Source organism: Callorhinus ursinus, unplaced genomic scaffold, assembly GCF_003265705.2.
Source record: "Callorhinus ursinus isolate GAN/ISIS: 27379988/994484 unplaced genomic scaffold, GSC_fseal_2.0 scaffold8, whole genome shotgun sequence".
Classification (NCBI taxonomy): domain Eukaryota; kingdom Metazoa; phylum Chordata; class Mammalia; order Carnivora; family Otariidae; genus Callorhinus; species Callorhinus ursinus.
In genome coordinates this window covers 61,694,307-61,721,804 of record NW_027397070.1, presented here as the reverse complement: position 1 = coordinate 61,721,804, position 27,498 = coordinate 61,694,307, and the positions used below count along the sequence as shown (strand labels likewise).

The window sequence follows — 27,498 nt, the reverse complement described above, 5'->3', positions numbered from 1 at the left end:
TATTATCCAGCAATTATTTTAGGTATATACCCCCCCAAAACTAAAAACATATATCCACACGAAAAACTTATATAGGAATGTTCATGGCAGCATTATTTATAATAGCCAAAGGGCAGAAACAACCCAAATGTCCATCAACTGAAGAATGGATAAACAAAATGTGGTGTATCCACACAATGGAATATTATTCAACCACATTAAGAATGCTGATACATGATACAATATCAATCTCGAAAATATTATACAAGCAAAAGAAGTCAGACACAAAAGGCCACATATTGTATGATTCCATTTTTATGAACTATTCAGAATAGGCAAATCCATAGAGACAGAAAATAAACTGATGGTTGCCTGGGGCTGGGGCGAAGGGAAAACGGGAAGTGACTGCTAATGGATATAGAGTTTCTTTTGGGGGGGGATGAAAATGTGCTGGAATGAGAGAGTGGTAATGGTTGCACAACTCTAAATATACTAAAAGCCAATGAATTATATACTTTAAAAGAGTGAACTTTATGGTATGTAAATTTCAATTTTTTTTAAAAAAAGTCCCTCCTTAGAAAATTGATTTCCTCACTTCTATTTCAGACCACCTACTGGTTCATGAAAATAGAAAACTTTGCAACGATACTTGACATTTATAATCCATTGTAACAAATACTACAATAAAATTTCTCTTTAACCAAATTATTTCTGCATATCAGCTGATGGTCCACTTGTATTCAGTTTGCCTCTAAACAAAATCTGGAAATTCCTGTGAGTTCAGGATTTATTTAGAGTCTCTTTAAGTTTATTTTTTTCTTAAGTAACTAACACTAAACAAATGTCTTCATTTTAGAAATTTTAGTTATTCTGTCATCAAGAAACAGGTCAAAGTATTGCTCTTCCAATGACATTAGCACAGCCATCTTCAAGAAGTACTTTAAAATTTAATTCCTTTTTCATAAGACAATAAAAAGGCTAAGCGAGAAATAATTTTTCAATATCAGTATTGCAATGTAATATGTATAACTAGATGCTTCAAGCCATGTAACAAATGCTGACTTTCTTTCTCCTGGAATATAAACAGGATTCCAGGCTATTCTCTTCAGTGATAAGAATTTAAGGGAAATTTTTTCAAAGCTCTACCAAAAAAAAAAAAATACTCTTTATTGTCACCTTCTGTAATGTTGTTTTGCATTCTGGTTTTTGGTATCAGAAGACTGTAACTTTGTGTTAGCACTGTAATCCACAATAAATTCTCTGTAAGCTTTGAAAGAGAATATTAACTCTAGTCTGATATCACTGGGTAGTACCATACTGTACATAGATCCATATAAGTTAAACAGGAATGATCCTTCTAAAAATGCGAAGTATGAGGAAGAGGGCTTAAATACTTAAGAAGTAAAGATCAAGGACTGCCATGATCAAGCTACACGCTGAAAAAGCATCAACAGATTACAAGAGAGCAACATGATTTTCATTTTTAAGTTCAATGAAAATTGCATATGTTCAGTTTTTACTCTTAAACACAAGTGGCTTATAGAATACCAGGGCTGCCAGCCCCAACAAAGACAGGAACACAGAAAGGATGACCTTATCCAACTTCAGTATTATTTTTGTACTGAGGTGTATAAAATCCATCCACTGCTTCAGCAACCTTAGGAGGGAGCAAGCCTAAGAGACGAAAACATTTACACCTTTAAATTATACTACTACCTTATAAAAATGAGGTTCAACATTTGTTTCCTTAAAAACAGAGCACTAAATAGTTTCCTGAAGTAACCTAGCTGATAGTTAAAATGTATACAGAATCCTTAAGACTGTAACACAGCAAGTTCTTCTGCATTATGTGTATTCAAATGATGGTGTTGTAATTCAAACTGAACATCTTTATAAAACAAGAAATAGGAGAAATAAAAATTGATTTCTGAACCAAGTGTGCACCACCTTCCTAGACTTACTGACTGGGAAATACAGGTAAGGTAAGGAGATATGCCCCATGTGAAGACAACTGCCTATCAGAATTCAAAAGAAGAGTTAGAGCACAAAATCTTTTTTTTTGTTTTGTTTTTTAAACACACTAGGCCCCAAAAAACTGTTCCACCAGTTATTTTTTATATAGCATATCTTTTCTAAATAATTCTCACTTTTCATTCCAGAAAATGTTAAGAAACCGTTTGCAAGAACTCACAACACGCAAACATGTTTCTCTAAGGCCATGAGCTGGTTTGCTAAGTTGCATTGTTTTATTCAAGTGAAAAGCCCTTCTAGAATAAGGGGTCTGTAGAGGAAACCAATCACCTTCAATTCTCGGGCCTGCACACTTGTTAGGATCTCTATCACTCTGAAAGCCAAAAGGTAGAATGCTCATTTGAACATCAGCAAAATGGACTCTATTTACATTTTTTTAAAAATCTAATGCATGTTAAATTTTTCTGGCAATTCTTTTTGTATGTTACAAAACAAAAAAGCAAAAGCTTAGAATAAGAACGCTTTTTTCTTAGAAAGGTCAAACAGATACTTCTTGACATCATATCCTTTACACAATGGCATACTGTTCATATAAAAGGTCTCTTATCCTATAAAAATCTTGACAAAGGCAGCCTTCTAATCCAATGCGTCCAGTTTCCGTCTAGAAAGTAAAAGTAAAAAAAAAAAAATCTTTCGTACATTTCCTCTTCATTAATATGCAGACATAATAAACAAGATATATTAACTAGGTTGTTTGGTGACTGGTCTGAAAATGGGTTGCTCTGCAGAGAATATGAATATAACATTCAAATCATGAATTTTACAGAGACACATAAATATCAGGATTCAAATAATGAAATTTTACAATAAAATTATACATCATTTGTTTGAGAGTCACTTTTATAAGCCTTTAAGGTCATCATTACGAATATCAATTATGGTCTTCAGTTTGTGAAATTACCAGTCAAGAATTACAGAATTCAAAATGGCATTGCATCAGAAGGAAGTATTTGTTCAATTCATCCCTTATTAAAAACATACTTACTCTACGGACTGCTACTTGGTTGTTGCAAACAAGTACACCTCCTACAAATTCAGCTTGAATCCCCTCCCGTAAGAGAACTTGTTTGAAGTCTGACAGTCTTGGTTCATTCATAAAAACTGACTGATGTCCAGGAACCTTAGAAAAGGTTAAAAGGGAAAGAATAACTTCAGATAAAACACCAGACACACAGTTGTACTGAATAAAGTGAAGTAACACATGATCTCTAAGATACTTTGTATCATTCCCTGAAGACCTCTGACAGATCTATCAAGGCTGTAAATCACATTCCAAGTTGTTATTCTGAATTTTACCTCCTTATTTAACATCACAAAGCCCTTCACATTTTCTGAATGTTTCCCAATTTTATTAGTCATGCCTCACAGTAACAGAGAGACATTTGGTGATGTTATGCTCTTCACTCACCCACTTGCCTGAGGGGGTCAAGGAGAGCGCCAGTAGGCAGAAATGAACCAAAAATTCATTTTCTAGTCCTTCACTTAGTTCCCAGGGGAGTTCGCCCCTGATCCCACTTTCACCTTCCCTTCTCCCTGAGAGTAAACGCAACAGACGCCAAAGGTTTTAGAATCGGAAAAACAAGCGGTTCAACCTATTGCTGCTACTTGGAAATTGCCTTGAAGAGCACCAGCTTTCGCACAGAGGGAAAAAAAGATTCTTACTCCTCCCCCAGTCTAAAGAGTATTACTAGAAGGGAATCCAGTGACAGAAGCTGTCTCTCTACTCTGGTTGCACAGAAAGGCTAGAGTCCCCGACATGCACGCAGGACTCTTATTACACAGTTTTAACACTGTTGTTGTAAGGAAACTACCTGAAGTCTTTGCTAACTAGAGCATCTCCTGAGAACATGTAAATACTATATTAAAATTATATCTACGCTTAATAAAGGATTTCTAACTATATCAGAACCAAAAGTCATTTCAGCTGAATTGACAACATACAAAAATGGAGTTCAAGAGTTTCAGTCTTAGAAAACTATAAATCTGACTGGAAGCAGGTATAGGATATAATCCTCACAGTCAAAATTTAAATACTGAAAACATAAGTTACAAAACAATAATGTATCTTGTAATATTTGCTAAACGTTTCCTTTAAATTGTCATTCCCTTGCCGTCAGGATATATACACATGCTGGTGGGTGCACAACACAACCGTATCTTAAGTAATCTTTTTCTAGAACTCCAAAATCAGCCTACACAGGACACATACTTTAAAGAGTTAAAAACATAAAAGAAAAATCCGGAGGCGTGAGCTTTTTTACCTCGTGGGGGGGTAAGGGCTCCAAGGTCGGAATGACCTCGCTTTCTTCACCTGCCTCTTTCTCATCGTCCCCGAACAGACTCTTCATGGCCTTCTGTTGTGCTATGACGCTGGAATCCGAAGGAGCGTCCACTTGCATTTCTGAGTCTTCTCCATCATCCTTCAGTTCCCCTTCTTCTAAAATAACTCCTGTGTCCACTTTGGAAACTCTCATGTCCAAGACGCCGTCCACCCAAGCTAATTCGGCGTCCTTTGCCTTACAGAACTGAAGGGAGCTCACAAGGGAATCTTTCAATCTCACCTCGAGAGGGGGAGAGACGAAACCCAGAGCATAAATTAACAACAAAATATAACCAGTTATTATTATTTCCTAACTCTGCCAATGTGTATTAAGATTCGAAGATCCTTCACTCATCTGATCTTCACCATGACTGGTAATGACCTAGTGACCTGTGAGATCATTAGGACCGCTGTCTACTTTCCAAAAGGTTCTTAACCCTTGGCTGCACACTGGGGTCACACGGCAATTTCTTGAAATACATGTTAATGCCAGGGTCCCACCTGCAGTGACTCTAACATAACTGGTGAGACTAAATCCAGAGCACCGAGTCCCCCCATCACCCCCGAAGTTCCCCGGATGGTTCTCATGTGCGGCCAAGGTTGAGAACCACTGCTGATAGATAAGCCTCACCCTCCAGTCATTGCTGCCCTTCAGGAGTACTGAATTACTTACCGTTTCCTTCCGTACCATGAATTTCACACATCCATATTCTTGGAATGCTGCTTCCACTTTTCTGCCCAGAATAACTTTGCTGTCTGGTGAATTCTAACCCATTCTTTCCAAACAAATCTAGACATCACTCCTGCTTTAACTGACACTATCTCCCCGCTAACCAGATAAAATCTATTCTCTCCTCTGTGCTATTTCTACTTTTTATACCTGCTTCCATTTTTTTCAATTAGGAATAGACCCTTGACATCAGTGCATTTTTATAAAACTTCTGAATTCTTGAATACTCCCCATTCCTCTCACCTTTACACACTTGCAAATGTTGTTTCCTCTGCCCTGGAATACCCTTCCCCCCCACACACACTCTCTATACCACCCTGATGATCCATCTTAACATGTTAGGATTCAGATTAGTTATCACTTCCTCTGGGAAATCTCTTCTAAACCTCTACATCTGGGTTGGGGTCTCACAACATCCTGTACTTTCTCTATCAGAGGTAGTAACAATGTGATAAATGCTCTTTCCTTGTTATAAGCCCCACAAACCATAAGATCTACTAAGACAATGTCTACTAAGAGACATGTCTGTCTCACTCACCACTGTATTCCTAATCTACTGTCCTCATCTGCAACAAAAAGTATGTATTTCTGTATGGCTCAAATGCCAGCACACTCACCTGGTAGATGTGAGTTTCACTAGTGGCATCGACTGTTTCGTGTAGCTTTGGCATGTACACTTTAATATCTTTCCCACCAAACGCACGGCAGCACTCTGCAAGATCCTGACTGGCCTCTGGTGGTCCATGGACAATGATCAGCTGTCGTGGTTTCATCTGATTAATGATCTTTTTAATGGAATCTCCATCAGAGCGTCCTTCATAGTCTATGTAAGTAACCCTGGCTCTGTAATTAGACAGGATTATTCAAGCTTACTTTTTTGATAAGTTAACTCCAAAACTATGTTATTGATGGCTTTTATCATCAGGAAAGAAATGTATACAATATATAAAATGAGGATTTGAGGAATACACGTGTTATATTCTTAATATGTATTTGAACGGGAAGGATTATGGATTATTCAACAGGTATTATTCAATAGCTGAATAGGAGTTGAGGCCATAAAAGAGAAATGTGAAGATTTAAATTTAATAGAATCAAATGTACGAATTATGTTTGTGACCATGGACAAGAAGGGACTTCCTTATATATAATCCCAAAAACCATAATGGAAAATATTATTTCATTATATCAAAATTAAATATTTTTTTTAAACTAAGTAGACCAGGGACAATTCTTATAAACAAATAACAGAACAGGAGAGGATATTTGCATTGTCTGACACCAACCGGGGCTAATATCCAAAATATACAATGAACCCCTACAAATCAGTAACAAAAAGGCAGCAACCGCTAGAGAAAAATGCACGAAGGCCATGCACATGGAGTTCACAGAAAACAAAAAAAGTTAACAAGCATTTGAAGAAGATAATCAAACTAATAACCACAGTAAGACAAATTTAAACAGTAGTGATACGTTACTCTATACCTACTAGGCTGGAAGACGTTAAGAGTTAGATAATGCCAAATGTTGGTAGGGAAACAGGGATGAAAGGGAAACAGGATAATTCTGCTAGCAAAAATATAAATTGATACAGCCATTCTAGAGAGAATTTTGTGGTACTGTTAATATGCATTATTTAGATATCAGCTGTACCCCAAAATATATACTAAATGATAGCACTAGACAAATAAACCACTTTGCTCTCTAATGACTTAAAAAAAATTCCAGAACGATGATTTACTGGTGTTACTAACTGTACCAAAAGAAAAAAGGTTTATTTACTGCTTCAGGTTATAGTAACATTTTTAAGACATTAGGGCCCTGGAGATGTTTAAGTCAAGGAGTATGTTTATAAAACACTTAGAAAAATTAAACTTGTGAACTGCACAAGTTCACATGCTACTGGACTTACGAAAAAGGTCAGAATGTTTCTTCGTATAAATGCGCAATTTAATGTTTAAACCCCACCTCACCACCAATTCAATCACACTGGCATTTAAATACCATTAATGAAAACAAAATGCCACCACACTTCACAGGTCTTTGCATGGAAAAAGAAATTAAATTTTAAAAGTACAAACTTACTAGAGGATATTCAGAAATTTCACTTTTGAAACAATGTAAATTATATAATTCAAGTTCTTAAAATTTTACCTTATAATCTAGTTTCAAAAATGCAACAAAAAGCACTTACTTTATTTCAATAGACTCTGTCGTAGAAATACACTTGGTAGGAACATCAGATAAATCCTGATCCATGGGTTCATCTCCATTTGTCAAGCCAGATTCTAATTTGCTTTTCTCTTCTTCAGTTGCTTGAAGCTCTGGCACTAAGAAATCCTCTGGTCTAAATGATAAGTCTAATTAGAAGCAGTAACGAGCAAGCTAATATTATATAATATATGTAACTAGTAGATGGCACAAGTTTTAGACTCCTCACATATCTCAGATTTGAATACACAACTGATGCAAAGCTAGTGCAACTTTATAATATCAAATACCAAATGACTGCATATATTCTGTTCTTCCTGACCACTGAGGAATGCTCTTTAAAACACGCCATGTGGGCTAGTAAAGAGACCTACACCATTAGAAGATTTTCATGGCTATTATAAATACTGTTACAACCTGGCCTTGCATTTGTTTCAATCATTCTTTCTCTCAGTTTCTGTGGTTTCTCTTGCGAACTCCCAATTCTTATAAATCTCAGACCTCTTTCGATTTCCTTAAGAGCCCCAGTTATTCCAAAGAAATAGAAAGCATATGACTCTGCATTGGCACATCACCAAGACTGAGATACAAAATCATAAGCTCCCTCAAAAGCCTTTGCTTTTATTTCAACAAATTATGAATGCATCTATCTCCCCATTTTTACTTCCAATATCAGAGAGAGTTGTATGTTAAAATTAAAAAACAGGGCGCCTGAGTGGCTCAGTCATTAAGTGTCTGCCTTTGGCTCAGGTCATGATCCCAGGGTCCTGGGATCGAGCCCTGCATCAGGCTCCCTGCTCCACGGGAAGCCTGCTTCTCCCTCTCCCACTCCCCCTGCTTGTGTTCCCTCTCTCGCTGTGTCTCTCTCTGTCAAATAAATAAATAAAATCTTTTAAAAAATAAAAAAATTAAATTAAGTTAAATTGAAAAAACAGGGGCGCCTGGGTGGCTCAGTTGGTTGAATAACTGACTACTGGTTTCGGCTCAGGTCATGATCTCAGGGTTGTGAGATCAAGCCCAGCGTTGGGCCCCCATGCTCAGCGCCAAGTCTGCTTGAGATCCTCTCTCTCCCTCTGCCCTCCCCACTCCCCACACTCTAAAATAAATAAATAAATCTTTAAAAAAAAATTAAAAAACAACTTAAAAATGTTCTCTCTCACCTCCTATATTTGTGTACGCCCCACCCCAAATCCACTCACACTCCTCTCTGGGAATGCAGGCCTCTGTTACCCAGCACCTAGATTGCTATGGTGGCTTCTCAGACCCTGGAATCCAACTTCTCCATCTGTAATCCACATAATAGCAATAGCAGTAGCAACCACTTGAAGTGCATTTACTAGGAGTTGTGAGCCACAAGTCAGATTCTATGCTGAGGGCCTTAAAAACACAACCTCATTTAATTTTTATCCCCACTTCTCAGATAAGGAAATTGAAGCAAAAGAACACTTGTCCATATGCTCAACAGATTGGACACTAATTAAGGGGAATGGTAAATAAACTCACCAATGCTATTTAGATTGTTATTTTCCCTCTCTACTATTTTAGACAGTGCAATTTTCCTAATTAAATCCAAGAATGACCTAAAATCCACTATATGCTCAAGAGGGCATTACAGAGGACAGAGGAACAAACAAAGTACAGGCGAGGGACCCAGACTGTGTTGGGGTGGAAAGGAGGAAACAGGAAAGGCTCCCAGCAGTTTGTAAGGCCCAAACCAGCAGGCTGGAGACCTGGGAGGGGAAGATAGAACAAAGCTGAGGGATGAACATGGGCAAGGGTGTGACGTGGAAAAGCCGAGTAGGACACTGAGAAGGCTGGTACCACTAGAGCACAGCACGCACACTGGCCTGACAGAAATGTACAGAATCGTAACAGCAAAGTAGGGAGAAACCAGATTGTGAGAGACACCATGCACTGTGCTAAGGCGTCTGACAAGTCACCTGGAAAGCAACGGGGACCTTGAAGAATCTTCACACAGGGTAGCAGGGTTTCCAAACTTAGATTAGAACGTGTGATTTCAGTTGTTTTTCCAATAGTGGTGTAAAGCTATTGATTTTCCATGGTTCCACCCATGCTATCTCATATTCCTCTTGTAACTTAAAAACATTTGTGTAACACTGCTTGAGATGTAACCCATTTCCCAAACTTCACACATCACCAACCATAAAAAATTCTCCCTATCCTGTATCTTTCTCCAGTGCATGTCCCTTACCCTCTTTATCTCTTTATTTTAGATTTATTTATTTGAGAGAGTGCGAGCAAGCGGGGGGGGGGGCGGGGGGGGGGGGGGGGGAGGGAGAAAGACTCTAGCAGACTCCCTGCTAAACAGGGAGCCCCGTGCAGGGCTCAATCCCAGGACCCTGAGATCATGACCCGAGCCAAAATCAAGAGACAGAGGCTAAACCAACTGAGCCACCCAGGTGCCCCCTTACCTCTCTTTAAGTGGGGAAAAAAAAAGTCTTGCTCACCTTTTTAGACTTTTCACATACCTAGGTAATAAAACTGCTACTTTGCCTTTAATATTAATTTTTTTTTAAGATTTTTATTTATTTATTTGACAGACACAGCGAGAGAGGGAACACAAGCGGGGGGGGGGGGGGGGGGGGAGAAGCAGGCTTCCCGCAGAGCAGGGAGCCAGATGCAGGGCTCGATCCTAGGACCCTGGGATCATGACCTGAGCTGAAGGCAGACGCTTAACGACTGAGCCCCCAGGTGCCCCTTTAATATTAATTCTTTAATTCTTTAGATGTTCAATCTTTCTATTTTATACTGTACTTTCAAACCATACAAGTCCTCTATCTTTCCAAGTGGGGTCCTCAGAAACTATCAAAGTACACGGTATGACCAGAAATGCCAAATTTATTGAGTTCTTTTTTTTTTTTTTAAAGATTTATTTGAGAGAGTGAGAATGAGAGAGAGAGAGAGCACATGAGGGGGGAAGGTTAGAGGGAGAAGCAGGCTCCTTGCTGAGCAGGGAGCCCGATGCGGGACTCGATCCCAGGACTCCAGGATCATGACCTGAGCTAAAGGCAGTTGCTTAACCGACTGAGCCACCCAGGCGCCCCAAATTTATTGAGTTCTAATGACGCACTGAGTTATACACAAAATACACAATCTAATCTGGAAAAGAAAAGCTTGTTTTGTTCACATACTTGATAATTTCTCCATATTCATCCCATTTAATTCTTTCTTCTGGGGCAGGAAACATAGGGTAAGACTTTTTAGCCTGTTTGAAGAAACTTCCTTTACGACTACCTTCACCTTTCATCATCAGGTCATGCTTAGTCTTATGAGCTGATGGCTGGTCAATGTCTTCCTCAACATCACTCTCATCACTGGAATCTATGTCTGCCCTAAGAGGATTGTGGAACAGATAAAGGTCATAAAGTCCCCAGAGATTTTGAATTAATATTTACAAAATTATTTTTGAATTAATTCAAGGATAATAATTTTATTGGACTGATAGGTTTGTAAAATAGCATTAACTGCCAGTTAATAAATACACATTAATACTACCACTGAAAGTGCCAACCATACTCAGAAAAAATTTTTAAATAACACACTAAGGTACGTCATAATCAATGGAGGAAAACACATACATACACACACACACTACAGAGGAACAAAGAAAACAATGACAGCATTGTCTGAGACTGCCTGCCAGAAACAAAGCAGTGAAGTCTGTAAACTGCTATCCATATTCCCAGGAAAAATATCATTCAAATATAAATATAAAAAGAACTTTGCCAGACTAAAAAACAAAGAAAAAACACCAAAAATCTGATGGCGATATTGCCTGCAGATATGCAGTCCATGAAACAAAAATCAAAGGAATGTCTTCAGAGAGAAGGATGATACCATGTGGCAATACGTCCTCACAAGAGAGGCATAAGAACAGGAAATTAGAAATATGTGTGCAATATAGGTCATTTTAAAAAATCTCTTTAAAAAATAAAATTGATCTTTTAAAAACAAAAAAAAATTAGCACTGAAAGAACTTGGCATTCTAGCACCATTTAAAAATGTTCACAAAAATAATGAAGTCAACAGAAAATTTAAATATATTTTTTTTAATTTAAATCAAGTTAGTTAACATATGGTGTATTATTAGGTTCAGGGTATAGTTTAGTGACTCATCAGTCATATATAACACCCAGTGCTCATTCCATCACCTGCCCTCCTTAATGCCCATCACCCAGTTATACCATCTCCCCCAGCCACCTCCCCTTCAGCAACCCTCAGTTTGTTCCCTATAGTCAAGAGTCTCTTATGGTTTGTCTCCCTCTCTGTCTTTATCTTATTTTATTTTTCCTTCCCTTCCCCTATGTTCATCTGTTTTGTTTCTCAAAGAAAATTTAAATATTTTCAAATAAACTTTTGTATCTTGGAAATAAGTTCTTAAATTATATGTAATTTACATATAAGCTTCTCTCTGAAAATAACTCACTCTTTTGACTGCTCAAGTTTTTTTGCCGCTTCTTTCTTTAGTTTCTCTTTTTCCAAGTATTCTTCTAGTTCTTTCCCTTCAAGCTTCACACGTTTCCTCAACTAGAGAAAAACAGCAGACAGAAGAAAGCATCAGTATCAGGGGTTAGGCGGTAGGGTGTGAGATGTAGCACATCTGTGAATTTATCATCTTAAATTTGAAATTATTCAAGTTTCCATTACATGCAATTACAGATCCTATTTAGATTAGCACCAAAATTGAGCTGCCACATTTCTAGGCTGGGTTTAATTTAAACTGGTTAAAAATCACCAATCGGGAAAAGAAAATACAGGTATTTTTATAATTTGGAGTAGGTGAGGCCTATGCAGGACATAAAACCCAAAAACCACAAAGGAAAAGATGAATAAATACGGCAACATGAAAAAAATACATCTCTTTGACATTTAAAAATCTCATAAAATTATAGAGAACAGAGAAAATTATTTATAGCACTACATGACTATCAGAAGCTCTTCCAAATCAGTTAAGAGAAAGATGATCAACACATCAAAAAAGGACAAGTCCATATATAAGCAATTTGCAAAATAAGACAAGTAACTAATAGCTATGAAAAGAGGTCTCATTTCACTGGTTTTTGAAAAAATGCAAAATTTTTGAAATGTAGTATCATTTAAGATTTTATTATTTATTTATTTATTTGGGGGGCTGGCTATGAGAAAGGGAGAAGCAGACTCCCCACGGAGCAGGGAACCCAACGTGGGGCTCAATCCCAGAACCCTGGGATCATGACCTGAGCTGAAATCAGATGTGTAACCAACTGAGCCACCCAGGTGCCCCTGTAATACCATTTTAAAATCTATTAGATTGGCAATGCTAATTACTATATATCTATGGGAAAATTAGCGTAACTATGGTAGAAGGCAATTTGCCATAAAAATGTGCCTGTCATGTGACATAGCATTTCTGCTTCTAGGAATTTATGCTACGGAAACAATCACAAGTGTTAGGAAAAGAGTACAATTGCAACAATGTTTGTAACATTGGTTACAAAAAAAAAAAACTGGTTTTTTACAACCAGACTCAACTTTAAAATCCACCAACATGGGACGATTAAATCAGTAGATCTCTCCAACTTTTTGATCTCAGGATTGTCTTAGACTCTTAAAAATTACTGAGAACCCCAAACAGTTTTTGTTTTTTTGTAGATTACACGTATTAATAATGTCTACCATATCAGAAATCAAGAATGAGAAAGTTTTAAAATATTCATCTGTTCACTAAAAAATAAAATCATTGCATATCAACATCTTATTTTTACAAAAGGTAATTAAATTTTCTAAAGCAAAAACAAAAAATAGTGGAAAGCACGGCATTATTTTACATTTTTTCAAGTCTCTTTAATGTCTAGCTCAATAGAAGACAGCTGGATCCTCACATCTGCTGAATTCAATCTCCTGCAATATGTTGTTTTGGTTAAAGCATATGAAGAAAATGCAGCCTCACACAGATGTATAATTGGAAAAGAGAAAAATATTTAAATAGCATTTCCATGAATATTCCTTGGTATTACATTAAAACTCAGACTGGTGGTTTCTTAAAGATTAGTTGTAATGTGGAATCTGAAACCAACAACTTTTTATACTGTTATGTTAAAATGTATTGACTTATCTTGCACTTTGAATGGCTCTTCTATTTGAGCACTATTTTGTACCTACAGACATCGGTTATTTGCAAAGTATTGGTTCACCAAGTTATACAGATCTTACAAATGTTGACAGTATTTTAAAAATCACATTTGTAATTATCAGCACCAATCTCATCAGCAAAGCCTTCTAAGTTGTCTATTTCATGGTGATGGGCATCGCTTTCGAAAATTCTAATTTTCACTGCAAAGTATGAATTTTATCAGATTTAGGCAACAAATGCTATCAACTGTTTTCCTTAGAGTGACAAGCTCAACTTACTCATCTTTGAGAGAATATCTGCCGAATACCCAAGTCTGAATAACCGTGTCATTATTTCAAGTAAAAATGGTGTTCCAAGAAAAAAGTGGCCAGTTAACTCAATTATACAAGCGGCTTTCTTCGAGACAAACATTGTGTATTAGTCTGCAACACAGGTGTTGTATGCATACTTCCCATCTTGCCATCCAGGTTATTTTTAAAAACCTTTCACTGAAAGGATTTAATAAAATTAGTAACTTTTACTGCTTCGTCAAGAACATCCTTAAGAGAAACGGGCACTTTTTTGGAACTTCGAGTATGTGCTCATGTACAATGCAGTGGCTGCTGCTGGCTGGGGCCATGCTGGATTGATGCTAAGGTACCAGCACCTCTCCCACCACTGCTTTGACTCTGCAACGTTAAATGCAGGCACAAGTGAAAAGGCAAATAATATGTTAATATTACTGTCAGAAGTAGTTTTGACCTTGGGCACTCCCTGAAAGGGTCTCAGGGACCCCCACTCAGGGGCCCTCACACCATATCTTGAGAATCACTGGATTCAGTAATACACATGTGTTATTATAAAGCAACTTTATTATTATAAAGTTTCTAAAATGAATTCATTTATTTGAAAACACTTGAATGTTTATAATATAGCCATCTGTGCATGAGAAGTCAGGATAGCGGCTTCCCTCGGAGGGGAAGGATCCAGAAGGGGACGTATGAGGTACTGCCGATACTTCTCGGTCTGGGTACAGTCCAGACAGATGTGTTCGGTTGTAGACATGTATCACACTGTGCACTTCCACATGCACACTTTCAGCGTACGTTACATGGCAATGGACACTGAAAAAAATCTGTACTTTTTTTGGCTGGAGTAAATCTGTGGAAAGTGCTGCTACTGTCTGAGATGAGGAAGACTCAGAGAAGAGTAAATCTGGGACTAGGGGGAGGAGAAAGAGTACAATATTTTGCATATGACCAAGTAGAGGGGAAAAACTGATAGGTCATGGAGAGAGAAGGCATAATTACAGAAGAAACATCCCTACAAGGGGAGAAGGGAAAGAATCCTAAGTGTTAGTACTACTTATTAAAAAGTCAAAAACCTAATGTTTCAAGTTACAGCTCCAAATGTCCTTTTCTATTTTTTTCAAACTGAAACCGCTTTTAGTATTCTTTTATTAATTCCTCAAATGACCTATGCCTATTAACCTCAATTGAATTTCTAGTAATTATTATTTTCAAATTCAGTATTTCATATCTGATGAAACTATTTCAAGTATTTCAAAGAGCTTTTAATTTTTTGCTTAAAGATTTATTTTCTTAGAGAGAGTACACGTGGTGGGGGAGGCCAGAGGGAGAGGGAGAATCTCAAGCAGACTCCCTGCTGAGCACAGGAGCCTAACTCCGGACTGCATCTCACAACCTCACAACCCTGAGATTATGACCTGAGCCAAAATCAAAAGCTGGCCGCTTAACTAACTGAGCCGCCCAGGTGCCCCTGAACTCTTTTAATTTTTAAAGAAAACTCCTTGTTTCTAAGCTATTAAATAACTCAAAGGACAGTTTTGACTTTGGTATGTTTGCTCTGAATCCTTCCTCAACAATTCTGTATTTATAGTGAATGTATATGAGATTTTAGTTACTATGTTTGTGCTTTTCTTAAGTAGAGTTAAAGACTAAGGTACACTTATCACTCAGCTTCCAACAAACAACATTCTTTAACATGGCTACTAGGAAGGAAAAATAAAAAGGTCATCTACAACTGTGCCCAACTTTGGCAACTGCCCATTCAGTATCAATTGCTACAGACTTTACAGTGAATGATACTAGCTTTGGAAAACTGATAGATGTGATGGGTTGGTTATTAAGCAAAATGATCTTTTGGCATATTGGTCACTTGGCTACTTGTTTTGCTCCCGTTAAACAAGAGATAAAGCAGCAAATGCGGATACAGAAACAAGTTAGGCTACTTAGTGGGGAGAAGATAAGGGGATTCTTGTCTGACTGCTTCTACTTCTTAGCTAAGTTTGAAACAAGTTCATGTGCTATGGGTGAGGGCTGAGATGAGTTGTAGGATATTTGAAGAGAAGGAAGGTATGAAGCTACCTAACTGGAGAGTAGGAAAGAGTATCTTAGAGAATGTTGGGCTGGTGCTGGTTGCCCTTCTGAGATGTGAGGTCATGAATGTGAAGGGCAACCTGTCCACACAGTAGTATGTTTAAGCCAGTAACATAAGGTTGCTTGGGTATAGGAACAGTTAAGCAAATGGCTCAAAGTTTTGCCAGGTGAGTATAATGAACAGGAGAGTAACAGAGTTAAAGGTGTTTGTAAAATAATGATGGACCATTGACTAGAAGCTGGAGCAATGATGAATAGTAAAAGTGGCAAGATTCACAAATTGAAAGTCCCAATGGAACCAAAGAATGGCTGGCATGGGAGTACGAGAGCAAGTCAGCTGTAAGATCAGAGTGGGATAATTGAGATGGAGATCTTCAGGGGTAACCTGTAACAAGGTGAAGGGTATGACCATAAGAGTAGACAGTATGATTGTGGAAAGGGATGGCTAAGGTGGAATGGAGGAAAAGATCATTAAGAAATAAGGTGTCAAGGAACTAAGAGGGCCAAGGCCTTGGACAGATTACACATATGGACACTAGAGTCATCAAGAATGCAGTCCTGAGTGAGTGGACAGGAAGACTGTGGACCAGGGTTAAAGTCACCAATGAAGGACAGAGAATGACCAAAGGGTCAGTAAATGTCAGAAGAGGTCAGTGTATTGTCAAGTCTGATGGCATGACCTAGAGAGGGAAGAGAAATGGCTTGAAAGCTGCAGAACAGAAAAAGGACACCTACCCCACCCAAAGTACATGAAGCATGAAAGAGAAAAAAAAGAGTGTCTACTCGAGAGGCCTACAGGAAAGACTACTGTTACAAAACAGATTCAATTAGGGAAAGGATGTGAAAAGAACTTTTCAAAGAGCACTTGAGAATACAGGGTGTGTGACACCTTCTGGGCATGGTTCCAGAGGATACCATGGAAGGGTTAAAGAATGGGAATTTCCAATTAAGGAGCTCTGAAGTTTGTGCTATTAAAGGCTCTCTATTGTTACTCTGGTAAAAATCTGGAAACAATTTCATTTTTGGTCCCTGATTTCTATAAACATCATCATGCATGTGTCCCCCAAACAGTTTTGGGTTTTTTTTTAAGATTTTATTTATTTGACAGAGAGAGAGAGAGACAGAGAGAGGGAACACAAGCAGGGGGAGTGGGAGAGGGAGAAGCAGGCTCCCCGCTGAGCAGGGAGCTCGATGTGAGGCGGTCCCGGGATCATGACCTGACTGGAAGGCAGACGCTTAAAGACTGAGCCACCCAGGCGCCCCTCCCCCAAACAGTTTTAAGATAAAGTTCACATATAAGCACTTACCTCTATTTCTGTAATTTTTTCAGACGGATTATCAATTAGGAAACGTGCTAAAGTCCCAGGAGTAGTTCTGTAAGTTAGAATGATTGAGTTTTTAGGGTCCTGACACCACTGAATGAAGAGATCCCTTGAAAATCCACATTCCAGGTCAGGCTGGCTGGCGAGTACCACTTTGGGGCTAGGTACCCGAGCCAAGTCGGAAAGACCGTGACATAAAGAGAGATGGCGAAACTGAAATGGATTATTTCTTTTGTCTTCAAAACATCTCATCAATTTGTCACTCATCCATTCTACCTAATATAGGGGGAAAGGATGACCATAATTAGAAAACACTAGATTATAACTGCAATGTCTCCACAAAGTCTAGAAGTTCCTGGTCTGTCTTCTTTTAAGTCTTTACCACCAATGGCTCTTTGAACGTGTACCATTCTGATGAGCAGCTTATTTTCTGTTCCATTCCCCATTATATCCTCCCACCCCCATAGTTCATCCCTAAAAACCCAATTTTGCATTATATTTCAGTTACAAGTCACCCTAAATCTTACTGAGAAAGAGTGTAAGTTTTAAACAAATATCTTACCCAAGATTGCTATTTCAAGGGAAAGAGCTTATTAAGAAGAGAAAAATGGATTCTACCATTTATATCCTACGAGGTAGGTTCTACTTTGGTCCCCATTTTACAGATTGTGATACCAAGCGTTAGAGGAGAAGGAACTTGCACAATCTGTAAGATGGGGACAAAAACAGAACCTACTTCATAGGATCTAGAAGGACTAAACAAAATATTCCATGTTAACACACAGAACAAGTGGTTCATTACCATTATCATCATCAGCAGCAACCTCTTCAACAGAAGAATAAAATCCAAAGGGCAACTAAAACATTGTTCTCCAGAAGTCCAATTTCTGTAGCAAACTTCTGTATTACAAATGACACCATGAAAACAAACCTGGGACTTGGAAAACTCCACCACATTATAGCTGACATTATTCAGGAGTGCCAGCGAGTAGACACCCAGTCCTGCATCTTTAGTTCTCCAGATTTGATCAAGGAGTTGAGCAAGTTCCAAAACTCTGCCTGCAGTGTCCACTGCTATTAATACATTTCCATCACCTCGAAGTGTTTCCAGGACATTTGCTAGAAAACAAGAACGTAAAATCCACAGAGAACATAACAATACCTTGCTGCAAAATTAAAGATGATTTAATCTCCAGTATAAAGACTATAACTTATAAATAAGCAATTATTATGCCAGGTACACAATTTTAAAAATTCCACTCAGGTTATTACAACTACTTTTTATTCTGTGACTGTATCTTCATAGAAATGAAAGACAATGCCCTTCTCAATTTTTTTTCACTGAAAAAGTGTAAATCAGTGGTCCCCAGCCCTCTTCACCCACAGTCCACATAAAAAATGACATTCACACAGTACACTGGGGCCAATTACTTACAACTTTGTTATAAATGATTCCCAAATTTATACACACAAGTACACACATTCATACTTTATTTTGTACGTACACATTTTGTGTGTATGTATGCCTACACAATAAAATATAGATGAAATTCCCTCTTCCAACAAAAGTATCTTTATGAGTAGATTTCCTCGCTCTACATTAAAGTCGGCTTGGAAATACTTAGTAAAACCAAACTCTAGCAAAAACAAACAAAAAAACACAAGAACTAAATACCTTCTTAAAGCGAATACAACACAATACACAGACTCTGCCTTTTTTTTTTTTTTTTAAAGATTTTATTTATTTGTCAGAGAGAGAGAGAGAGCGCACACAAGCAGGGAGAGTGGCAAGCAGAACAGGGAGCCCAATGCAGGACTCATTCCCAGACCACTGGGATCATGACCTGAGCGGAAGGCAGATGCTCAACCAACAGAGACACCCAGGCATCCCACAAGCTCTGCTTTTTAAGTAGGTAGATGAAAGTAGTGGTTTCAAACATACTTAAAAGTAGAATCTAATTTTCCTGTTGAAATCCCATGTAGCTTATAAAAAAAGAAAGTAAAGCAGCTGGAGACAAAGCAGAAGCAACCAGGGATGGCCCAGAGGCTCCTCTTTAGAACTGAGACTACTAGATTAGAGTGTAAGACACCCAAGACCAAAAATCAGTGGACTATTTGCACACTCATGTATCTCCTTTGCTCATTTTTCTTTTAGAGTATAAATGTTTTTCTAATAGATTTTTTTAAATATTTTATTTATTTAAGAGAGAGAGAGAGAGAGAATGAGCATACAAGCAGGGGGAGCAACAGGGGGAGAGGAAGAAACAGACTCCACGCTGAGCAGGGAGCCTGATGCGGAACTCGATCCCAGGACCCCAGGATCATGACCTATGCCAAAGGCAGACGCTTAACTAACTGAGCCACCCAGGAGCCCTTTTTTTAATAGATTTCTATGAGCTCTTTATATATTCTGGCATTCCCTAGACCTGGATCAGTGAATGCCACGTAGAGCTAGCTATATGCTGAATGACAGGAAGAAGTCAATCTCTACACCTATCCCATAAAAGCTGAATTCAGATGAACTAAAGCATCTTTTTGTACAAAATAATGATATGGTCACATAATATTTTTTCAAAAATATTAGAGTTAGAGGCACCTGGGTGGCTCAGTCAGTTAAGCATCCGACTCTGGATTTTGGCTCAAGTCATGATCTCAGGGTCAAGAGATTGAGCCCCACATCGGGCTCCACACTGGGTATGGAGGCTGCTTAAGATTCTCTCTCTCTCCCTCTGCCCCTCCCCCACCTCTCCCTCTCTTAAAAAAAAAAAATTAGTTAACCAATCTCTCATGACAAGAAAAGTGTTAAACAAAATAGAAGAAACAGTAATTCATACTACCATGCACCTCCACAGAGGACATTACTATGTAATACGTACTCAGAAGTTGCTCATCTCTCTGTTTTCTCCTAGGTTGCACATACGTAGCATTAAAGGAATCTGTGATAAGCAGGGAGGGTCTGCTTAGCATTTCCAGGGAACATCCATTTAAATGGCTATAACAAAGTTGAAGAGGAATATTACATCACTTCAAATAAACAGCTGCTTATCTCACCTAAAAAATAAGCAACTTTCTTTTATAAGATTTTTCCTTCCCTAACTATAAAAGGACAGGTGCTCATTAATAAGAAATCTAGTACATTTAAAAAAAAAAAAGGAAAATTAAGATTTTCCAAGTTCCATCACTCAGAGAAATCGATATAATATTTTGGTATACATCTTTTTAAGCATATAAATACATTTTTTAAAGATTTTATTTATTTATTTATTAACAGAGAGAGAGAGACAGCAAGAGAGGGAACACAAGCAGGGGGAGTGAGAGAGGGAGAAACAGGCTTCCCACGGAGCAGGGAGCCCGATGCGGGGCTCAATACCAGGACCTTGGGATCATGACCTGAGCCGAAGGCAGAGGCTTAACTAACTGAGCCACCCAGGCGCCCCCAAATACACCTTTCTAAGCATATATATGTGAATATATTTTTAAAAAACTGATATCTCATGTATATGCCTCCATACTCAGTTCTACACCCTGGTTTTCTCCCGTGACACTAAAACTGGTTTCTAGATCTATTTTTTAACAATTGTAAAAAACCCCTTACTGTGTATTTTATCTGATCACTTCCCTTTGTTTAGGTTACTTTTCTCATCATTATGAATAATCTCAAAGAACATTTTTGCAAAAAGCTTCGATTGCATTTCCGATTGTTTCTATAGGACACATTCCTAGAAATTATTTACTACAATACATAATTTTGCTAAATGGCTTTCTAGAAAGATTTAACCTTTTTCAGAAAGCTCTCCCTTTTCCAGAAAGAATGAGCAACTCACTATTTCCTAGAAGAATACTACCAACTAAACATCATTTTAAGTATATTTAATTTTAAAAAGAATTACCATTTAAAGTTTTTTACTTTATAACTTTTGTCCATTTTGTAACTGGCATCTTTTTGATTGGTTAATACCTGGTCTTATACATGTAAACCTTTAGCCAACATGCTGCAAATATTTTCCCTGTTTTATTGTTCTTTAGTTTACTGTTTCAGATGTTCTGAATCTGTATATAGTCAAATCTATCAAAGTTTTCCTTTGTAACTTGGTCCACTGCCTTGACACTCACAAACTCTTATCAGAGATTAGACTCACCCATACGGTTTCATTTTCTATTTAATTCTAATCCATCTGAAATTTATTTGTTATGTGGTAAAAAAACAAAAAAAACCACAAACTAACTTTTTCCCCAAAATGTTTGAATACCATATACTCGAATATCCATAGTTTCTTCATTAATCTGTGATTACAAGAGCCTAAAACTTATTAGTCTTACATACTTTTAAATAGAAGATACAGAAGATCAGGCGCCTGGGTGGCTCAGTTGGTTAAGCGACTGCCTTTGGCTCAGGTCATGATCCTGGAGTCCCAGGATCGAGTCCCGCATCAGGCTCCCTGCTCAGCAGTGAGTCTGCTTCTCCCTCGGACCCTCCCCCCTCTCATGCTCTATCTCATTTTCTCTCTCAAATAGATAAATAAAATCTTTAAAAAAAAAGATACAAAAGATCTTGAGGCTACTGTAATCTCATACAAAATAATTATGAACTTAATGTACAGAAATTACAAAAGAAGCCTCTATGAAACTAAACGCCAAAACAATTTTATAGTAATGCTGTGAGTAGAAAATGAAGTATTTAAAATTACAACTACTGTGTCCCTTTTAAAAGGAGTTTGACTTTAAATATAGTTATGTCATAATTACTAACTTTACAAAAAAAAACCCACAAATTTCCTTCAAATAACAGGTCAAGTAGCATATAAAATATAATTTTACGTACAAAAATTAATCTCCTTTGCAACATCTCCAGAGAGCTGTTTTACAGAGTGGATACTTACATGTCAGTTTGTAAAATACATTATCTCTTATAGCAAAGTTTCCCCTTACAATGTAAAAAATTCACTATTTGAGGCCCTTAAGTCGTGCTAGATTTCTAGTTAAAAAAAAAAACAAAAAACACTTTTTAGTTAAATTTTCCCTCCAAAGAATGAAACAATACCAACGGCATTTCCATTAGCTTTTGTCTTGATATACCTACATCTCCCTCTTGTGGTTAAAATCAACTGCGTACACAATTTCTTCTTCTCCATCTTTGACTATTTTCCATATTGTTCCACCTATCATATGACCAGCTGGCAGAGGCGTGATAGACAAGCCATGTCCTTTACCTATGTCAATAAGATAGTGACAATACTCAGATTTCTTTTACAAGCCTAAAGAAAGCTTATTTATTTGTAAACTATTTTTAATAGCTAATATATGCAGTGATACAAAATCCCAAAGTACAAAGGCAAACACTGAAAATGCAAGTCTCACTCTTCGGCCCCCCAACTACTCCATTCCCTCACTGGAGACAAACCCTCTTGTCGTTTTGTTATGAATTCTTGCAGACGTATCTGTGTTCATAAACTATTATAAAGAGATTAGATTTAAAAGCCAGTACCCTATCAAATTACTTAATACGAACGAATAAATTTGAATATTTATACGGTACACACACAATTAAATGTTTCCATTTTTGCCAACCTGAAACTGACAGAGTAACAATACAAATCTCATGGTAAAAAATGCATCCTATAGAAAAAGTAAGTATAAGCCAAACTGTTGAGACATTGTTATTTCTTAGTTAAATCATCACAGTCCACCATGGCACCATTTTCTCAATTTCAACGCAAGGCTTCATATTTAATACATCTCCCTCCACAAATGAGAAATCTATACTTAACAGAGGGCTTCCTGACCTAATTAAGTAATAAACTTCTTAATATCCAATTCTAGAATTCAGTTATCTTCTATGCTGCCAAGGCACTGCATTTCCTTCAAGACTTCAATCACTACCTTTAGTCATCTGAGCCCCTCAACCTAACCGTGAACTCCCAGGAGGAGGATCTGGCACGTTACCTTTGTGCATCATACATAGTAAACACTAAGTAAGTCATTCCCGAGTTAAGTGTGAAAAGGCGTGAGCTAGTTAACATTGTGTTAGTATTTAGTCTGGAATGTTTTAAAATCCAAATGACTTAGGAGAAGTTCAGAGTTCCATATGAGAACATGCTAATCTTTTCTTTTTCAGACCACAGTGCCTATGATTTTTACTACAAATTCCCCCTTGTACTTTCCAAAGTCAGTTAAGCCTCCTTAGTCCAATTACTTACTATTGGAATCATTTTTTACCTTTCAAATTCACAATCTGAGAGAATTTTAACTGCTGTATTTTATCAAAGGCTGCATCCACATCATCTAACGTGAAGAGCGTAAAGTCTTCTGTATTGTGTCGAGACTGAAAGAAGCACATAAATCCGAGGTTAAACATGATCACTACAGGAGTGTAAAAAGCAGTTTTGAATTGCTTGAGTTACCTGGTAAAGATCATACATGAACATCTGTCCCATTTTATAAACAGGAATGGTCGCGTAGATAGCACAGTTCAGACCCAGCTTCCCGACGGCGTACGGGAGAGCACCGAGATGAAGGGGATCGGGGTGGGACAACAGTACTGCATCAATTTGGTGAACATGCCTAGGAGAACATGATCAAAATGGCTTCTCAATTTCCCCAATCTTGTTTTTAAGAGTAAAGACTAGGCTGGGGTAAAAAAGCAAAAGAGCTGAAATTATGATACCTAGCAATACCAGTTATTACTACCCTGTCCTGCACAGATATCAAAAGTATGGTATGTGTTGCGCAAAATAGAGGATGTCTATACACATAAAAAAAGAAAAAAGAGAACCAGCAGATACCACACATAAGCTGATTGTGAATGGCTGTTTCATATACTATTAATCAAAGGTCAAGAACTCAACTTGAAATTTCAGAAACTGTTAGGGAGAGGATATTTAAATGGCCACATATTTATTATGGATTTTTGCCTCTGCTTTTTAGCATGGTGACTGACAGCATATTCACTATAGTGAAACTTCAATTAATAAAGCATATGGTCTCACTGACAAGAAATTAGAAAAAAAATCTTTTGCTAAATGTTCTAAGTTTTTAAATATTTAAGTTCTCTTTCCTTCCATAATTAGTACAATACTACAAGCATAACTGAATTTTTCTTCGATGGATTAGTATCCTTTTGTATCTCATGGTCATTATTCTGGGCACCAAAGCTCAATATGGAGGCCCAAAAGACACAGAAAGTAAGCTAATGGGATCTGATGGCAGACTTTTCACATGGAAGGTTTTTCCTCTCTTCAAATTCTTGTGCACTTATTCTTCTCTAAAATTATGGTGCAAAAAGTCTCTACTGAGATCCATTAGCCAAGTAACACTTAACATTTTACTGAATTTCAGTAAACACAGTTTATAATGCAATCAAAACTTTATAAATGGAAACAGTCACTATTTGGCTCTTTGGAGTAAGTAAAACTAAGTCTTTTACTATAAATCAAAATAGAGGAAAGAAAGCAAACACTGTGTATCATCAAAATGGTATTACAGTGTAGAAAAGAGAAGTTCATTTAATAAAAGTCTAGAAATATGAAAAGTAACTTACTTCCTCAGGGAATCTATAATATCCATAGAAAAGTGCTCGTCCCAGCCACAGTCCAACAGAAATCTAAACTCATCAACTTGCAAAAGATAGCAAAGAGCAGACTCTTCCTGAACCCCAGAGAGGGTAGTTAATTTGATAATAGATGTCATTTTTGGTCCAAAAACAATCCAAAAAGTCTTCTCAAAAGAAATAAAAACATAATTAAACATACATCATAGTCTAACAAACAATGTACAAATTAACATTGCATCAGGTTTCTAAATGGGCAGAAATTCCATAAACATATCTGAGAGAGAGCGCAAGAGAGAGAGCATGAGCAGGGGGAGGGGCAGAGGGAGAAGCAGACTCCATGCTGAGCAAGGAGCCCGATGGAGGGCTCGATCCCACGTCCCCGGGATCAGGACCTGAATTGAAAGGCAGACAGTCAACTGACTGAGCCACCCAGGCGCCCCAGAAAGCAAACACTTTAAAGACCTATTTCCATCATTGCTAAGTTTCAAAGTACAAACATGATCTTACATACTTTTTTTTACAACGAGTCCTTCAGTGGCTCCCAGTGTGGCTTAATGAAAAGCAGTAGACATGGGCGCCTGGGTGGCTCAGTCATTAAGCGTCTGCCTTTGGCTCAGGATCGAGCCCTGCATCTGGCATCAGGCTCCCTGCTCAGCGGGAAGCCTGCTTCTCCCTCTCCCACTCCCCCTGCTTGTGTCCCCCTCTCGCTGTGTCTCTGTCAAATAAATAAATAAAATCTTTAAAAAAAAAAAAAGAAAAGAAAAGCAGTAGACTTTAGAATCAGTTTCGGATTTGAAACTACTACTAGGTGGTTCTAAGCAATTAATTAACTTTTCCTCACTTATGTATTCCAGCCTATAAACATGAGTATTAATAACACACATAAGACGGAGCGCCTTGGCATAGTTGGTTAAGCGTCCGATTCTTGGTTTCGACTCAGGTAGGGATCTCAGGGTCATGAGATAGAGTCCCGCATCTGGCTCTGTGCTCAGTGCAAAGTCTACTTAAGACTTTCCCTCTGCTCCTCTCCACTCCACCCTCCCCACCCCCAAGTGCACTCTCCCTCCTTCTCTAAAATAAATCAATCAATCTCATGGGGCACCTGGGTGGCTCAGTTGGTTAAGCGTCTGCCTTCGGCTCAGGTCATGATCCCAGGGTCCTGGGTCTGGCCCTGTGTGCGGCTCCCTGCTCAGCAGAGAGCCTGCTTCTCCCTCTCCTCCCTGCTCGCACTTTCTCTATCTCTGTCGCTATCTCTGTCTCTCTCTCTCTCAAATAAAGAAAGTCTTTAAAAATAAATAAATCTTTAATAATAATACACATAAAAAGGATGCTGGAAGATTTCAAATAATGTGTAAATTGCCTAGAATAGAGACTACCAAGTTCCTCAAATAAATAGATAACGAATTAATGAACTCATTCTTCAAGATGAACTTGTGCCTCCTTTATTTTTCTCTGTGATGGCAATGATTTCACTGCATTACAATGATTAGCTTTCATGTCTCTCTCTCCTATTAGACCTATTAGTCCTTAAATAAATAGACCCCCTTGAGAATCTGATAAAAAGCTGTGGACTGTTCCTTCGCCCCTCAGTCGTCAAAAAACAAACAAGGTGCACATACTCATAGAAATCCACATACTTTTCAGGCGTTGAATGTTAAAAATGTTTGCAGTGGAAAGTAAGCAACTAAAAAATAGAGGTAAAATCTCATGTTTGCAATTCCTAAAAGAGAACCTGACACACGGTAGGTGCTCAACATATATCTGATGGAATTTATGTGGGACGCCTACTGTATATATTTCAAGGAGATATAACATGAGCACATCTATTGGGATTTAAGACCTAGAATTGCATACTATTAAACAGATGTTACAAAAACATTCAGCAGCGCAGTACAGCTCCACAGCAGTATTTCAGATCTTAGCTCCTTGAAGTAAATTAGCCTTCCCTGGCCAACTATGCAATTAGGAGAGGTCACGCATACCTGATGGTCTCTTACCAGCTACCCAAGGTCCTATCAACAAAGTCAGGTAAACTGTCACCTTTCATGACAGGGTGTCAGGAGACCAATCCCACCACATTTCCCATCCTTTTTCTCCCTAGTCACAGGCAAAGACCCAAGACTCCTGGGTTGTTCATTGTCACTGATGTGCACATCTGCCAGTCGGAGCCACTCCTCTACTTTCTATCCCTCCCCAATCCTTCCAGTATGCCCTCTGGAACGACACTGCTTACCCTCACCCGAAACCGCACCTCTTCCCTGAAGGTTCTCTTTCTTCGCCTGGTAATCTTCGCAAGAACTGTTTCTCCTGCAGCCTTCTCAAGGTTTCTCCCTTGTACCCCGTGCCTCCGAAGCAGGAAGTCTGTGCTCCTTGCTCCTCACTGCAGCTTCCAAACCAGATCTTCTCCTTCCTCCTCCAAATACTCCGGGCCCTCCCAGATAGTTCACTAGGAGCCTTCCCTCTTCCCTCCTCACTGCTGGCATAGTTTAATCGGACCTCGTTCACTGAGGACTTTAGTACCTGACTCGGTCTTCCTCAGTAACTCCGCTACGGACTCTAGTCCCCTGACTTTCTCACTTCCAATGACCTCATCTCACTTCAGCCTCCCACCACCGCGGTTATGCCCGGGACCTCATCACCCCTGAGCTGCACCATTTCCAAATGTTCACCTTCTGGCGTCTCATGCTCTCACTCCTGCCTTGCTTACTCAGTAATCCCACCGCGAACATCCTTCGGCCTCACCCAATCTCTAACCCACCGACTGCTCTTTCACCCTATCCTGTCTCCATTCATGTCCTTCCTGTTCATCCACAATCCACCATGAGTATCTTGCAAACATGATCAA

At 38.3% G+C, this 27,498-nt stretch overlaps 1 protein-coding gene across 11 annotated transcripts in view; it reads right to left on the bottom strand.

The window, feature by feature from the left end:
- Positions 1–270: 270 nt before the first annotated feature.
- Positions 271–27,498, bottom strand: part of CPSF2 (cleavage and polyadenylation specific factor 2) — a 33,161-nt gene continuing 5,933 nt past the window's right edge. For 7 of the 11 annotated variants that reach the window (XM_073895755.1, XM_073895753.1, XM_073895757.1 and 4 more), the window contains exons 4-17: positions 24,642–24,817; positions 23,506–23,665; positions 23,321–23,426; positions 22,185–22,314; positions 19,981–20,096; positions 18,036–18,223; positions 17,090–17,380; positions 11,719–11,819; positions 10,424–10,624; positions 7,255–7,407; positions 5,678–5,903; positions 4,272–4,571; positions 2,996–3,130; positions 271–2,611 (exon numbers count right to left, since the gene is read on the bottom strand). In XM_073895755.1, the coding sequence (XP_073751856.1) occupies positions 2,519–2,611; positions 2,996–3,130; positions 4,272–4,571; positions 5,678–5,903; positions 7,255–7,407; positions 10,424–10,624; positions 11,719–11,819; positions 17,090–17,380; positions 18,036–18,223; positions 19,981–20,096; positions 22,185–22,314; positions 23,321–23,426; positions 23,506–23,665; positions 24,642–24,790 (2,349 nt within the window). In that variant the 5' untranslated portion in view covers positions 24,791–24,817 and the 3' untranslated portion in view covers positions 271–2,518. Of the gene's footprint in view, positions 2,612–2,995; positions 3,131–4,271; positions 4,572–5,677; positions 5,904–7,254; positions 7,408–10,423; positions 10,625–11,718; positions 11,820–17,089; positions 17,381–18,035; positions 18,224–19,980; positions 20,097–22,184; positions 22,315–23,320; positions 23,427–23,505; positions 23,666–24,641; positions 24,821–27,498 lie in introns of all 11 variants that reach the window. The other 4 variants (XM_073895756.1, XM_073895758.1, XM_073895760.1 and 1 more) reach the window with 2 other exon arrangements.